The sequence below is a fragment of the Lontra canadensis genome, unplaced genomic scaffold (assembly GCF_010015895.1).
Source record: "Lontra canadensis isolate GAN:19392208 unplaced genomic scaffold, GSC_riverotter_1.0 scaffold79, whole genome shotgun sequence".
In the NCBI taxonomy this organism is placed as follows: Eukaryota; Metazoa; Chordata; class Mammalia; order Carnivora; family Mustelidae; genus Lontra; species Lontra canadensis.
The window spans coordinates 9691685-9708180 of NW_022631073.1; the positions used below are offsets into that span (position 1 = coordinate 9691685).

At 51.2% G+C, this 16496-nt stretch overlaps 1 protein-coding gene across 12 annotated transcripts in view; it reads left to right on the plus strand.

Moving 5' to 3' along the window:
• Positions 1-6881: 6881 nt before the first annotated feature.
• The window catches only part of FGFR2 (fibroblast growth factor receptor 2), a 102586-nt gene continuing 92971 nt past the window's right edge, over positions 6882-16496 (plus strand). For 5 of the 12 annotated variants that reach the window (XM_032882172.1, XM_032882173.1, XM_032882178.1 and 2 more), the window contains exon 1: positions 11167-11458. In XM_032882172.1, coding sequence (XP_032738063.1) covers positions 11290-11458 — 169 coding nt within the window. In that variant the 5' untranslated portion in view covers positions 11167-11289. Of the gene's footprint in view, positions 7222-8855; positions 8872-11166; positions 11459-16496 lie in introns of those variants that run through there. The other 7 variants (XM_032882175.1, XM_032882176.1, XM_032882181.1 and 4 more) reach the window with 3 other exon arrangements.

A 16496-nucleotide genomic window follows, 5' to 3' on the forward strand; every position in this document is an offset into this window, starting at 1 on the left:
GAGAACAAAGGGAGCCCTGGGGACCTGGGCCTCCTTCACCTGGAGCCACCTGCTCCCCAGGCTGCGGGCCGGAGCGCCACGCCGGCATCTGGCTCCCGGGAAGGAGTTAAGTTTTGCTCAACGCTGCTCTTAGAAATCTGTTAAAGAAATCGCTCCTCCCTTGATGGCCTTTCTCCCCAGCTTGGGGACAAAATATAAGAGCTCTGGGACTCTAAAAGGGTTACTGGGTTTGTGGTTTTACGATGCGTCCTGCTCTGTATTCTCCGTCTCCTTCCCGGAGTTTACCAGGATCCCGGCAGCATCATTTTTCTCCCCTTTGGTTTATTAAAGTGAACTTCTTTTCACGTTTGGACGAAGTAGACGCACACTCTGGGGAAATGGTGTAACAAACTAAACAGAAATCAAGGGGAAGGAGGGAGGAACGCCTGGTGGAAACCGGGTCATTGCAAGGAAGGGAAACGTGCACCGCCGGGTTCCACAGGCCTTGCCCTGATGTGGCTTTTATTGTCTAACTTCGAAACATACCTCATCCACTAGGCGCAAAACCCCGTGCTAATGTACCCGATGCCTTAATTGGGAAACCCCAAAAGAGGCTAAGTTACAATCACCATCAATCAAGTATCTATTGAGGGCCTGTGAGCACAAAGGGCCTGTAGCAAACTGCCAGAGTCTGGCCAGGCACCTCGCCCAGCCCTCCAACTGCAAGATGGGGGAGGCAGCTGAGCTTTCTGGGGGTTCTAATTTAGTGGTCCCCGATGAACCCCCTCCCCCTGAACTGATGCCCATGGTCAGATTCAATGGGGCGTTTTTGAAGTGCATCACCCTCTTGGTTCAACCAGCCTTTCTCCCTCTGGGTTCCTGGCTCTGAACGCACAGCTCTGAGTTCCTGGGGACTTGAAAGAGGAGGAGTCCTCCCAAAGAGAATCAGAACCCACAGAAAACCCCTGTGGGGGCTCCTTCGAGTGGTCCCCAGAATCAGGACATGATGCTACAGACACCATATCACTTAGGTTCAGTCAACAGTAAGATTGCAGTTGTCCAACAAAGACCTTTCCTGGGAATTTCCAGGACTCTTGCCCAGCCGAGGAGTCGAGTTCCCACCCCTAAAGTCCTCTGGTAGCAGGACACCAGCGAGAATCCATGGGAGTTGGAGTGGGGGAGGCAGAAGCAGTTCCTGGGGACTCTCCTGTCTAAGGAGACCTCGGAGGAAAAGAGGAAGACAGGGTTCTCTCCAATGGCCATTTCCTGTAATCCCAGCAACACCCAATTTGGTGGCCAGAGCCATTAGTGGCTGTTGAGCTTGTGAAATGTGGTTGGCACTCCTGAAGGGCTGATGTGTAAGTTTTATTTAGTTTTAATTAATTTAACTTGAAATCATCCCACTGGCTAGTGGCTACCATATCAGATAGTGCCGGTACAGCTCTAAGCAGGGACGGTGGGCAGGGGGTGGCAATAGGACATCATGGTTAATCTCTTTCCAATTGCCCCACCCTGGCTAAAAGCACCTGCATATCTTCCCTCCAGTCTGCTGGGAGCCCATTGTTTTGGTGGAGATGGGGGTTGAGTGCAGGCCAAGGGTGTCGGGAAGGCACGGAGCCTTGCAGCCAAGGAATGACATGCCATATGTTCTTAAGCAGCAATGGGCCAGGGATTAGAGGATTTTCCTGGTAGATACCGTTACCAGCAGACAGGGGTCAACAGCAGGGTTCCTAGACTGTGGTTTTAAAATACTTCAAAGGGTATGTTGATTTCCCCTAACGCGGTTGCTCTTTGGTGATGGGTCAATGACCACTTTTAGTGTCTCTTGAGGCAGCGAATGTTCAGCGATTGGAAAAACTGGAGATCTTAGACAAATTTACTTTTTAAGGGGAGACATTATGCAAAAGAAGCAAGGCCAAGTGGGGGGAGGGGTGGGACATGTTCAATGGCTGTCCCAGAATCATATGGTTCTTGGCAACACTGGGTTAAAAACCCAGGTCTTGGATGTCTTGGCCTGGTGCTGTTCTACTGCACAACATGGCAGGTCAGATACCTTGTGACTTTGGGCAGTGTAGACATTACATGTGGCTGGTTTGGCCAACCATCGAACTGACCAATCGATTTTCCTTCACAGATGGGCAGGTGCCTGGTAGGATGCAGCCCTTGTAGTGGTGGTGAGGGGGGGTGGTTAGTGTTGAGCCCAAAGTAAAATTTCCCCAATTATTCCCCCTCCCGCTACTTTTACAGCAATTTTTGCTTTTCTTGAACCAGGATGCTGTCAAGGTTCCTGAATTGCCCATTTATCACCTTTGAGTAACAGACCTAGTTACCCAGTTTTAAATAGCAAACGTGTGGCAGATTATTAAGCCTTAATTCCTCAAGCACAATTCTTCAGAATTTTCCATTTCTATTTGTTTTCATAATATTGCTGATAAGAGTCATTTTTATGAACCACAAACGTTGGCCCTTACTTCTTCCCCTATTTTGAAGACTGCGAATTCAGCTTGTGAACTGCAGGTGTGTGAAAGAGGTCTAACAGTCTTAGGTACCTGAACTTGAAGGTTTCTTGGAAACGTTAACAGCAACAATGACCCTCACCAAATTCTTGGAGCACTTGAAGAAGTCGGATGAACCTATGGTGTGGGGGTAACTGTTCTCTTGAAATATTAACACTTGGGGAGACAATGAATTCTACTCACATATTTTAGCTCTGCCTTGAGTTGGACCACCTAGAAGCCATCGCGTGGCATGGAGAGGTGAAAATGGTTGAGTTGCTATAGTGGCCTGCTGGAAGGAATCGCAGCCCCATCAGGAGACAAGACTTTTGGTTTCCCTGCCCTGGACCAGTGGTGTGACCCTGAGGCCACCACTTCCCCTCTCTGAGCTCCACTCCCCTCCCTCATCAAATGTGGAGTGTCAACATGATGTTTTAACACACACTTCCTCGCCTCCGGTCTGGTCTCCTTAGGAAGACCCAGGCACGTCACTGAAGCCAGTTGGAGATCCGAGAAACCATAAGAGCAGAACGTAGTGGCAATTTTAATTCAGGTGCTTCTCATGTTTATACAAAAATTCTTTCTTGGGGCCGAATTTTTCACCAGTGTTAAAACAGCTTCTGTCTGACCTTCCTCCTGCCTCTCTTGCTACCCCCAGGTGGGGACCAATGGGTACCAAGAAGCATGAAGTTGCCTTCCATTCGGATAATCATTTGTATGACAGGCGTACATGCTGTACAGGTGGCTTTCCGTCTCAGGTGGGCTTTGGGTGGGCGTCACCAGGTCCTTCAACTGGGGCAGAGGGTGGGCATGGGGAATTCAGAAGTCACGGCTCCAGACTCTGTGAAAACCAGGCCATAGTCATATCCGGGTGGGGCCAGTGGGTTCTAGGCTCTTCACTGAAACACTTGAATCCTTCCGATAGACCCAGGGTTAGGAACATTAAGAACAGCTAATAATGATTATAGGGTACACATTGCATTTCCAGAACCATGAGGAGTATCTGAATAAAATCTGGTTTTGTCACACTTTCATTCATTTTGTCTTGTTAGTGACCCTATTTAAAAACTCCAAGATAGGTACCACGATTGTCCTCATTTTACCTGAGAAAATGGAAAACTCCGAGGAGTAACCTGCCCAAGGTCACACAGCCATTGAGTGAAGAGAGCAGCACCTTGCCTTTTGGAACCAAAGCGCCTTGCCTCAAAGCGAGGTAGGAATTCTGGAAGGACTGTGTCTCCAGGGACTCTTGGCTTTGAGATTCTGTTCTAAGTTTAGAATCATCACTGATGTTCGATGTGTGGTGCTGGGATTTATGAAATGCCGTGAGTTCCCTGAAGATGGGACTGAGCTGTGAGGGGTCAGGCCCCTCCCCTCATCCCGGGAGTTAACTAGGCTAACCACAGTCCTTGAACTAGTCTATCTTTCACCTCTCAAACGCTTCTTTCATGCTCCGGACATTATTGAGATGTAGCCAAAGGAATGAAATTCATACTTTCCCAGTGAGCTCAGGACATTAGAAGGGCTCATTAGCACTTAATGCCAGCGGCCTTTATTCATCTAACTTTTCTATGGGGCAAAGGAACAACCACCCATTAAAAAACAAATTATTAAAAAAAACTTCTGAATCTTTAGAGGAGAATGGCCCGTGGCTGCAAGGGCTCCCACCCCCCCACCATTCCCTCCTTTCCTTTCCCCTCCCCTCCCCTCCCATAACCGATGGGCTAGCGACACAATTTGTTTCTTGAAAGTCATGGGGCATCGGAGTTCTGGTGTCCTCATTTTTCTTCCTTCCACTGATGTATCATTACTAGAGTGAAAGAAAGAAGGGCGTCTCGAGGGCTTTTGAAAAAAAAAAAAAAAAAAGGTGGCTACTCAAGACATTTTGTAAAGGGGGGAAAATTGTGAAGAAAAGGGACGCCAGTGGGGGGCGGAGGGGTGGTGAATGTGGCCTTGTCTGGCGTTCTTTCAGCAGAAACCTGGTGCTGGCGTTGTAGTTCAGTGCAAACTGTCACCTTTAGTTCTTGCTGGCTTTTCTGCCCTTGGCCCTGAACCTCAACAGATTGGGGCTTATTTACCTATTCACACTCGGCCGGGGAAGCTCATTAATAGGGTTATTAGCAACACCATTCACGGGAGGCCATTGACAAAAGGGGTTCCAGCCACTTGAAGAGGGAAGAGAAAAAAAACTGTCCAGAGATTATTTTCTCATTCAGAAGCCTCACTGGTGTGAAAGCTTTCCTAGACCCTCTGAGATCACTTGAAGCCTAAATATGATGACAGAATTGGTTTTTGTTTAAAAAAAAAAAAAAAAATTCCAAACATGCTTTTGCTTCTCTCAAAACTGAAGAAGGTTGCTGCTGTGGGCCTGTGGGCCTCGTTCCCTTAAAAACGGGAAAACTCTTAAGAGAGTAAGGGTCTTGTGATGGATGGGTGTCTTTTCATCCCTCGAAAGAATAAGTTCTGCAAACTGCATTTGGACATGAAAGTAGGTGCTCTGATTTGTCATTTTCAGCGGAAGCCTGCCTTTTTATTCAGTGTGCGTAAAGCTATTGATGATTGGGGTGAGGGACGATGGCTTCCTGCACCAGTAATTTATGTGAGAACGTGTTAACAGCATTTTGAATGGCTGACGGATATGTTGCAGGACGGGAAGGGAATCTGTCCTGAGACACTTGAGTTTCCCGTTGGTGGGGAATATAAAGATGTTAAGTGCCAGGGCCTGAGCGGGCAGACATTCAGCCCCGTCTCTTTTTGTGACCCCAGGTCTGACGACTTGAAAAAGGTATTGGTGTGTCCAGAACCATCCGGGTGTGTGAGCGGATCCGGGTGTGTGAGCAGACTGGTAAGATGTCAGTTCATGAAAAGACCTCTGGACCGATCCAGGTGAAAAGACTTGACCAAACACATATGCCAGCACTTGGACCGATAATTTTGGTTGAGAATCTATTCTTTTTGCTGTCAGATTTCCAAAATAGAATTTCACAGCCATTTGCCTGAAGCACGTCAATGGATTTGATACTCCCAGCATGTAAGTCATTTCATGAAAGTTTTCTGTGATGTATCGTGAAGAAAAATTATTTTCTCATGATGCGTGGCACCTTCAAAAAAATTTTTTTTTCGTAAATGTTATTGAAGTGTGCTACGTCGGTGACCCAGGCGCAACTGCATTTCTCAATGCTGGAAAAGTCGATTTTCCAGGTCAGTTTTGTACTCACTACTCCATCTATCTTCAGGCCTCAAAAGCATTCTGAAGCACTTCGGGGTTTAATGACCTTTTCTAAAGAAAAATAATTAAGGTTTTTATCCATATTGTCTTGGACTTAAGCACAAAAGCTTAGGAGCTGGATGAGTGGGGAGGAGAGAAAGTGTATTAAAAAATAAATTACCCCATTGCCACAGCCTCCCGAGAAAGGTAAATGGAAAATATGAACTTAAACCAGGTGCAGCCTGGCATTTAGTTGAAGAATCTGATTTTGCGGTTGAAGAATCTGAGATTCAGGAGGAGGAACTGCTTTGCTCAAGGCCACACAGCTATTTATAGCAGAGTCATCTTTAGAATCTTTCTAATTTCTTTGGATTACTCCAGATATATATCACTAAACAACACTTTTTTTTTTTTTTTCTTTGTCGTTGCTGTTTTTGACTTTCGGGAGAGGAGGCCAGATTCAAAGTCAGGCTGTGCCCATAAGCGGCTGTGTGGCCCTGGGCCAATGACTTAACCTCTCTGCTCCGGTTTCCTTATCAGAAAGTGGGAATAGGACCTTCTGCGGGGCGTTGGGGCCGAGGAAGAATAACTTGCTCGGCGTGTCCTGCCCAGAGGAGGACCTCCAGAGATGCTGGTTTCTTCCCTCACCGCGGCTGTTTTGCAGGACAGAGAAGTGCAATGTCCTGCAGACCTTCTCATCCACAAGTTTCAGTTGCATTAACCCCTACCCCCCCACCGCCCCTGCCACCCCCACAGTGCAGACGCTTCAGGGGCAGGGCAGGCAGGCAGGTCGTCATTTGTTTTCTGCCTTGAACTAAAACAACGAACGCGATCAGCCGGCGCGCCGTCGGTCTGGGTCCCCCAGGGAAGGAGGGGGCGGTGGCGCGGGGCGAGGCCGTCGCCGCACCTCTCGGGGCCGGCGGTGGCCGCGGTCTCCGGCTGCTCGCGGGCGTCGGGAGCCGCGCCGAGTCGGGGCGGCCGGGCGCGCGGCGCTGATTGGCAGAGCGGGCGCCGCCGTCCAGGAAACGGCTCGGGTTTCAGCGGGGGCGTGACCCGCGGGGAGGGGGCGGCGGCGGCGGCGGCGGAGAGCGCGGCGGAGAGCCGAGCGGGCGGGCGGCGGGTGCGGAGCGGGGAGCGAGCGAGCGCGGCCGCCACAAAGCTCGGGCGCCGCGGGGTCTGCGCGCGGCGTAGCTGGCCCGGCGCGGCGACTGCTTCCCGGGCTGGCGGGGCCCGGGCGCCCCGAGGCCGCGGCTTTCCAGGGCGCCCCGAGCGTTCGCAAGTTGCGAGCAAAGTTTGGGGGAGGAGACGCCGAGCCTGAGTCCTTTCTTCCTCTCCCTCCTCAAACCCGAGGGCAGCCGGCGGGCGTCATGCCCGCGCTCCTCCGCAGCCTGGGCTGCGCCTGAAGCCTCGGAGCCTGCGCGCAGGCAGGACCCGAGGACCACTCGGTCTCCGAGTTTCCCCCGAGTTCGTCGCTTGCTGCATCCCGACTGGCGCCGGGCGCGGGGACAGACCGGCGGCCGAGGAGCGTTGCCATTCAAGGTAATCGCCGCGTCGGGTGCCTCGGGGAGCCTCGCCCGCCGGGGAAGCTGGCGCCACGGGAGCTCGGGACGCCGGGGGCACCCATCCCCGAGCGGAGGGCGCGGGGGACTGGCACCGTGGAGCCTGTTCCCCCTCCTCCCTCTTCGGCTGCGTAGGTGATGGGGGAGTCGGGTGCGTGCTGACCGCGGCCCCTCGGGAAGGTCTGCCTCTACTTACACCCCATCCAGATGCTGACATCTGCCTTTGGCGCTGACACCCCCTCCCTGTCAAACTCCGGCCGGCGCCGTCCCACGGGCCGGCGCGATCCTCCGACCCCAGGGCGGTCAGGCGAGTGGCGGGGCTACCTCGCTGGAGGTTCGGCCCCCTCGGGTCCGGGGTTCGGAGGGGCATCGTCGGGGTGCCTCATTCCGGGGTCTGGGGGGCGCTCGCCTGTCCCATCCAGGCCGGGGGTGGGCGGGTGGAGACCCTTCCCCGGGAGGGAGCCTCTGGATGGGACCGGCGACCTCTCCATATAGGGCTGGCTGTGCTGGGGGCGGGGGTGGCACCTTGGGCGGGTAGGCCGCTGGGGTTCCCCGGTTTCAGTAACCGGCGCCCCTCTCCCGCTGCCGCCGTCGGTGCTGGAGGGAGCGCCCCGCGCCTGGGGCTAGGGGGCGAACTGGACCGACTTTTCCCAGCTCGCCGCCTGCTCAGCCGGCAGCGGCTCCGGGGTGTCGAAAGCGCCGGCGAGTTCTAACTTGCGCGCTCATTCTTTCAGCGCCGGGGCCGCGCCGGGGAGTCAGCCGAGGGCCCTGCCAGGCGCTGGCTCCCACCCGCGCGGCCACAGGGCCAGGCTCAGCGGTCCCGGCCGGGCGCGCCGAGTGGCCGCCGCTCCCTTCGAAGCCCCGCTCCCGCCAGACCCTTCTCCGGGCCTGCCTTCCTCCGGCCCAATTCAATAAAACCTGCCCTTAAAAGCAAACCTGCTTTCACACTCGGGGCACCCATTATGTGTTTGGTGTGAAACGCTATCAACATTTAAAACCCCATTGTCCCCCTGGTCCCAAATCCCTGTAAATCTTCCACTGGCCGCGACTCATTTTCATCTGAAAAGCCTGTTTAGTTTGAATAGAAAAGCAATCAGGCGCCCCTCTCGCTCTCCCTGGAATGTCAATTAAAATGCAGATTTCTCTGAGCTCTTTAGCGCCCCAAGAAGGGGGAGAAAAACAGGATATTCCAGGCAAGCAAATGAAAGAAATGTTACAATGGAACAGGGGCTGGTGGTGTTCAGGAGTTCCCCAAAGCTGCGGCAAGTTCTCACTGGCTTGTTAACGTTAAAAGGGGCATGGATCGTCGTCCTGGATCAGCCTGTATTTTGTGTTTTTTGAGATTTCTGTATGTTGAAGAATCTCTTCTCCATCCCCCCCTTCCCTCACCCGCCCAGATTTGACCCCTGATAGCTCCCTCCATTACTCAGCTGGGAAGACAAGGAGAACAGTGGGGAGGCTTTGAGCTCACTGATAGGTCTGCCCCCTGGGGGGACCCAGGCATCCCAACCTTGCCTGGCACTGTTGACTTTCCTGAGGTAGAATCCACCAGAAACAAAGCACCCAAGTGCTCAACATGGGTTAGCCGGCAGAGGACAGATAAGCGCTCAGCGATAGAAGCTCCGTTAAGGTAGGAGGACTGTGTTGGTTTGTCTTCTTGGAGTGTAAGGGGGGTTGGGGAATATTTTGGTTAATTGAGCCCAGCACGAACCTGGCGTAGGGGCCACTCGCCAGCCAGGCTCCCTTGCTTGTCACTTTGCCTGTCTATGGGGGCAGGCTTGTGTCCAGGTGAAAACGGACCAGGGGAGCGGGTGGCCACGGAGAGCCGTCCATCATAGGGAGGGTGACAACTCCTCCCTGGGCCCAGGCTGAGAAGAGAGTTCCCTTTCAAGGGGAAAAATAAACACGCTGGGGCTTTCACTGAGGCCCAGACTCCAGGAAGGATTATGGTATTGAAGGCAGGAAGCCGGGATTGTGGCCTCCAGCAGCCTGCTGGGCCTGTGTTCCCAACACCGAGCCTCGGGACCTAATTATCCTGCCTAGGAGGTCCCTCCACACTTGTGTCCACTCTGGTGAGGAGCTGTGCAGACCTGCTGCCTTAGGCCTCCGCCTTCCAGAGATTTGGGCAGGGGGCGGCCTGGGGCCTCGAGCTGGTAATGGCTAAAATTCAAGTTTCTCCTGCAAGCTGATGGGATGAATGAATGGTGTGAGATTTAGCTGGTTTAGGTCACTGGCCAGTTTTCTCTGCTTGGAGGAAAGGAGGCCCCTCTGGGCCGGGACAGGTGTGTGATGAGGCCAGGGAAGCAGCCCAGGATGAAATCTCCTGCTAGGATTTAAGATTGTTTAATGAAGTTGTATCAGAGGTAGAACATTCCCATGCATTCTGGAAATGCTTAGTAAATCTATGAGAATGCTTGTGTACTTTCCTCCCACACGTGTGTAGAAATAGATACGGAGTTATCTTTTGAGGCTCTTAACTTCAAGAGGAAAGAAAATTGAGGGGGGAAAAACATCCTTCAAGCAAGCTGAAAATAGAGGGTGTGCTCACAGGCACAGGCTTTTCTTGCTTTTGCCCTGAATCACACCGTTTCATACGTGCTTTCTTTTGCAGCAGAGGTTTTCTTTTTTCCTTCCCAGGAACTAGTGCAGCATTCTCTTTTCCCATTTTAATTTTTAGTCAAGGCTAGCAGGAACAGTTTTTCTGATGTAGCTTTGGAGAGGCTCAGGCAATGTTGAAGTCTTACACGGCAGAATTTGGAAACATCGAGTTGGCATGCCAAAAATCCAGGCTTTGGAGATTTTTACATTAAAGTTCTCACCCTTACACTCCCCCTCCCCCTTAAAGTGAGGTTTGTTTGTTTCACCCCATCTGTGGTTGTTTCAAATTCTCTCAAGTTTGTATGTTTCGGTTGTGCACTTAGTCATGGAGGATAATGAATGCACTTAAAGTTATTTGGAATCCTTAAGCTTGGACAGTTCTCTTTGCTTTTGGGTCACATGGGTGCACAGACCAGTGAGTGGAGCACCCTCTGTAATTTTTGAAGTCTTAACTAATAGGTTAGCCTATTGGAAGTTATTGGCCCAATCACATACCAGGGCAGTAATATGCATATCACCTTCGTCCTTAATAAACACCTGCCTTGGCATCCCCTCCCTTCCATCACGAACCCCGTGTGGGCTGAAGACAGTTACGGGCGGGGGTTGCTCCGAGTGGTAGTGGAGGGGGATTCAGGCTTTGAATGTATTGGCAGCTCCGTTCATTCTCCTGTAAGTGGCTGCTTGGTGAAAGATGGAAATACACTTCCGTATTGGAAAATGAATCCTGACAAGTGTAAACTGGTGGGGGCTTTCTGGTCGCCTTCCTGCAGTTCCCTTTATTTTGCTGGTCTCCTTTCTGGTCCAGTGCTACAGGGAGGGTGGGGCCAGCCGCTCTGCTGCAGCCCCAGCAGAAAGTCTGCACGCAGACGCCTCCACCGTCCAGCTGTCTGAAGCCCCGCTGGACTGAGAGAAGTTAACAAGGCGGGTTCTGCCAACCCGAGCACTGGTTAACTTGCTTTTGTAGTTGCCCTTGAAACTAAGGTCACGTTGCTTCTGCGTTTTGAGGGCTGCAGAGGTGACAGTGGATGGCAGAGAGAGTGCGCCTTGCCTAACGGAGTGGCCGCAGGGAGCTGTGTCCTGGAGCTACTCCTTCATCTCCGTTTCTTAAAAGTATGCTTTCCTCCGATCAGCCCGACACGGCTCTCGGGGCACCGGTCTGGCGGGAGCACCTGGGACCCTGAGGCGTGTGTGCCAGGCATTTGCGGATAATGCTGAGGAACTGCTGGCGCCCGTTTGAAGAGGCTGAGAAACTGTTGTAGCCCACTTGGGTTTGCACCCGTTGGCACTGGGGAGGATTTCACTGACTCGCCGACTCTGTCTCCCCTAGAGGCTGCAGCAGCTGCGGGAGCAGCGGCCAGACCGGCAGCGGCTGCGGGAGCACCTGGGCTCCGGAGCCCACCGCAGGCTGGAGGCGTTGCTGGCAGTCCATGCTCGCAGGCGACGTGTGCAGATGGGAGTGACGTCCACATGGAGATATGGAAGAGGACGGGGGATTGGCACCGCCGCAGCCATGGTCAGCTGGGCCCGCTTCGGCTGCCTGGTCGCGGTCACCATGGCAACCTTGTCCCTGGCCCGGCCCTCCTTCAATTTAGTGGAGGATACCACATTAGAGCCGGAAGGTAAGTTGTTTCCTCTCACCCTTCAGGTCATCAAGTTTGTTTGGGGATGTGTCTGGGGAAGTGGCCCTGAGGTCAAGGCCTGCATTGTAAGTGAGTCTTTAAGAGCAAGACGCATGGGCTCTCTGCTCCCCGGCAGGTCAGAGATTGGCAACTCCCACCTCCCCCAAAGTCAGAGATTGTGGGAGATGCTTCCTTGCTGTGACACTGTGGTTAGAACGGTCCAGTTTGGTGGCTTCTTGGTGTGTGCGTTTGTTTTCCTGCGCTGGCTGAGGGAGGCAGCCGGCCCTTCACCTTTTCCCACTGCCCGGGGGAGCTGTGGGAGGGGACCTCTAGGTGAATGCCATCTAGAGCCTTCCTGGCAGGAGCAGTCTTACTGGAGGGAGAGTCTTGCTTATGATGTAAAGAATTGGCTATTTTCTGACAAAAGGAGCTGCAAAGGGAAATTGCCAACATCTGAAATGCTGACATTTTATTTTCATTGTCTAAGGAGAAAAAGAAGCTTCTGGAGCTCACAGAGATGCTTGATGGTTAATTTTTTTTTTTTTTTTTAAGCCACTGTATTTCCTAATACCTAAGCAATACGTCACAGAAGCTGCAAATTCTGTTTGAGGTAAATTTGTAAGTGACGGTACCTGGGTGTCTTCCACATCTCCTGACAACTTCCAGGTCGACCGGGCACACACTGGTGTTTCAGTTTTGGAAATTTAATTCTAAAGGTAGAAAGCCAGTTGCGAACGCTAAATGGGAGCGAATAACTCAGCTGGGCAGGTCTGGAACCTCTTTCCCGGGTCTTTCCGAGACGACAGTAGCCAAGCCTCCACTTGGGGTGGCATTGAAATCTGTCATCAGCCAGGAATATTGGTAGCTGAGTTATTTTTTGAGTGGTAATCCGAGAATAAAATGGCAGATCCCAGCACTCATCGCCACTTAATGAACCTGTTTGCTGAGAGCCCACCTGGTGCTTGCTTTGCTATGGGGGCCTGCCGTGGTCCTGAGTGGTCTGGGGTCAGTTCAGCTGTTCTGGAAAAGCACCCAGGGCCACAGGCTGGCCGAGGACAGAGAGCCTGGTCAGGACAACACGGGAAGGAGGGCTGCATTCCTGCCCGAGGTGACCGCACTGAGAGAGAGGCTCCTAGTGGGACCCCATGCATGGGTCGTGAAGGGATAGGAAAGAGCAATGGCTTTTCTAAAACGGCCCTGATTTTACCCAGAGCAGTCGTGCTCTAGCTAGAGGGAGGCCGGTGCTGTGTCTCACACAGAGGCCCAGAGGCCTCGTGAGAACAGGTGCGGTGACGTCACAGTAGCTTCTCAGGGAGGGGAGTCTGGCAAGAGTTTGTTTCTGTGGCACTTACAGGCTCTAGCTACGGTGATGAGGGGACAGCCTCCTTGTGACCTGTGCTGGGACGTAAGCACACATGTGATTTGCAAAGGCAGTACCTTTCTGCGGGGCTTAAAGGGAAAGAAAAGGGTCCTGGTTTCTGAAAGTCAGGGCTGTACTTCTTTAATTTTGCTAATAATTAAAATCGATGTGTTTCCTAATTGCTGGTTTTCCCTTGAGTGTGAGGCTCAGCACGCAGCCAGGCAGCTGAGCCAGGATTTCCCACCCGATGTGCCCAGAATGGCCCAGGTTAGGAAGAAACTGTCATTTTTCATTTCGACTCTCAGGGCAGCATATTCTTGGGAGTTTATCTCAGCAGAAAGTGTAAAACGGTCCTGGAGGACTTCTTTTCTCCTCCTTAATTACTGAGGAAAGTTTAAAATATGCAGGAAGAATGAGGTGGGGTAGAGAGGGGCAGAAACCATGGACAGCGATAAAGTGCCCCCAATGGTTCTTTGTGTAAAATTTTGTCTCCAACAATGGGAGTATTGTTGAAAGCAGGTATTCCCAACCCCGGGATCTGGGGCTGCTCTTGGGGGTTGGGGGCGGGGTGGTTCGCCAATTCCCCCAAATTATAGGAAATACTTTGCCAAAGTTGTTTGATGCATTTTCCTGGGCTCACAGCTTCTGTGAAGTTTGTGTCCAGGGTTGTGAGACATTTTAAATGGAAGGTGCAGACCCGCAGGACTGGCTTTGGAAAAGCATGGGAACCCCCGCCCCTCTGTTTTCCTTCCTGTCCTCCCATGGTTTGATAAGGTGACCTTGAAAGGTCTTCATTAATGTTGTGTGTATTAACGTTGTCAGGAGGCTTCTGGTTCTTTACGTTAAGAGATCACCAGGAGATTTCAGCATCCCTGGGAGCAGAGAGTGGACAGCATGTGGCCTGGTGTCTCCAGGGGACCCAGGACATGTCAGCCTCCTTGTTGCCCGTGAGATGGGCTCACGTGTCTGCCCTGTCCTGTGTGGGCAGGTCCTGCCAGGTGCCACAATGTCAGGAAACGTGGAGGCTCTTGGGGACAGTTGGGAAGAAAGTCACTCTGTCATGGAGAAGGCCCTTTGTGACTCCAAGCAGCCGTGTTTGCTTTCTGGAGGGTCCAGGTCACCCTGGTCTGTCCTAGTCTGTCAGTACCATATCGGCAACCGATTTGAGTTCTTCCATTGCAGGTAGTTTTGCTTTAGGGGCAGAGGTTATTAGGAAGGTCGTCTAATTCTAGATGAAAAAAGAGTTAGCTGGAAGCCAGTCGACTGACTGGGACAGCTCTGGTTTAGGCCATGGTCCTCCTGCCGAATTTGGGGGAAGGAGGGATGACGGATGAAAGAGTATGTGCCAGTCCCAGCCTGTCCCCTGTGGTTAGTGTAACTATACCTTTGGTTAATATCAGTTTAAGCTTAACCTTTTATTGCACCAGACCCCACCTTGGAAGACTTTCTGGTTTGTTAATTCGGAGGCTGAGATTAGATGAGGTCTGTTGGGCTGGGCTGGAGGAAAACGCACCCAGGGAAAAAAGCGAGTAAGTTCCAGGAAGGAGCCTGAGCCCTAAGACCGGAGGATCCTTTTTCCGTCTTCTCGGTTTTGTACGACATGATCCTTTATCATCATATCCTATCGTCCATCACATGCCCTTTGTCTTCTGGACACAATGAAGTAGAAACAAACAGTAGGGTTGGATCTACTCAGCTGACTTGAGAAGCAAATAATCTCTAGGAGATTTTAGTTAATATCCTTGATTAAAAAAGAGTATTTCCAGTTGGTCATTCATTGTTGTGGAGGATTGGCTGAAGGCTATAAATTCAGTCATTGATGCGGGGGTGGGGGGGCAGTCCTCAATGCCAAGTACTGTTCTGTTGACTAATATTCCCATTATTTAAAGTAGAGTCAAGCTTGATTATCCCGGGGAGGAGGTGACTCTTTCGAGTTCTTGTCACCTACTCTGGTTAATTAAGTCATTGTTGACATTAATGATATCTTTGTTTACACCAGCCCAGTAGGAGCTAAAATAAAAGGGCTTTTCCAACCCCAAACCCCTAATTACTTTCCCACCCTCCAGAAAGTGTGATTCTGGAGAGCAACAACCTGGGAAGAATGTAGTTTTCTTTTCAAACCAGTTTTTTTTTGGCCACCTTCTAAGAGGTGATGCTGTCCTGGACTGATGTGAGTTGGTCCAAAACTCAGTAGCAGAGCGGGTGAGTGCAGGACGCACATGGAGAACTTTTGAAGTTCAGATATTTCCAGCATGGTTTAAGTTCTTTATTAGAAGTATTGCAAATGCCACAACACCAGCCACACTCATTTAATTGCAAGTTAAAAGAAGAGAAAAAAAAGAATGTATCTGCATACCAAGAGTGAATGATTTAAAATAATCTTCTGTTTTGTATTATCTGCGTCTTTGTTCCTCAATACAAGTGTTAATATTAAGAGTCCGCTGGACCTGGAGAGTTAGCTCAGGAACAAGGACTTAACTCTGGGTCAGTTAAACCAAATGCAGGCTTATGCAGTTAAATACACAATGAAATACACACTCTTTATTAGTATATAAAGTATTTCACAATTCAGAGACAGAGAACTATGCTTAATATTACTTCGAGAGTGACAATTTGGCAAGCTGAGTTTCTATACTCCCTCCCTCTGATCCAAATTCAGTGTGTGTGTGTGTGTGTGTGTGTGTGTGTGTGTGTTCTGCCTGTTTATTCTAACCAGCCAGAACGCTTTGAGTACCTACTATGGGATGAACTCCCTGGTGAGAAGCCAGAAGCCTTTCTTTCCAAGTCCTTCTGACCCAACTGAGGGTGAGAATTCAGATAACCAGAACAATGCAGTGGGGGATGTTTCCAGTATGGGACGGGAGGAAGAATTACACCCAGGGTAGCATTGAGGCAGGAAGAGTCGTGTTCCGTGTTCATATTCTCCCTAAAATGTATCCAGTAGCCTTGCAGCCTGACATCTGTTTGGATATTGACTTACCCAGGGTAATTGTTAAAAGGCTACCACCCCAAGGGCGCCTGGGTGGCTCAGTGGGTTAAGCCTCTGCCTTCGGCTCAGGTTATGATCTCAGGGTCCTGGGATCGAGCCCCGCATCGGGCGCTCTGCTTGGCGGGGAGCCTGCTTCTCCCCTCTCTCTCTGCCTGCTTCTCTGCCTACTTGTGATCTCCCTTTCTCTGTCAAATAAATAAATAAAATCTTAAAAAAAAAAAAAAAAGGCTACCACCCTTTCTTTGCACAGTCTGGCCTGATTTTCCATTTCCACGGAAGCTGCCTGATTTTAATCTTTCAGGGAGAATGTGGGAAATCAGGTTTTGGCCCCAGGTAGGAAGTAAAACTGGTGTGCTACTTTCCACGGTCCTGACTGGAGTCCTACCATGGTGACTTGGCTCTGTAGGCAACTCCGAAATTATTTGGGGAAGTGTTTCAGGTGATCCCACAAAGGAATCCGATGCAGGGCGTTCTCTGCTGCTGTACAGAAATTCCTGTGATCTTTATTATTTGTTTTCCTTGAGGAGGGTTGACTTTAGCCTTAGGTTGTTTTTTTTTTTTCTTTATGATTTTATTTATTTGTCAGAGAGAAAGTGAACACAAGCCGGGGGCGGGGGGGTGGCGGCAGGTAGAGGGAGAAGCAGGCTCCCCGCTGAGCAGGGAGCCTGATGTGGGACTCGATCCCAGGA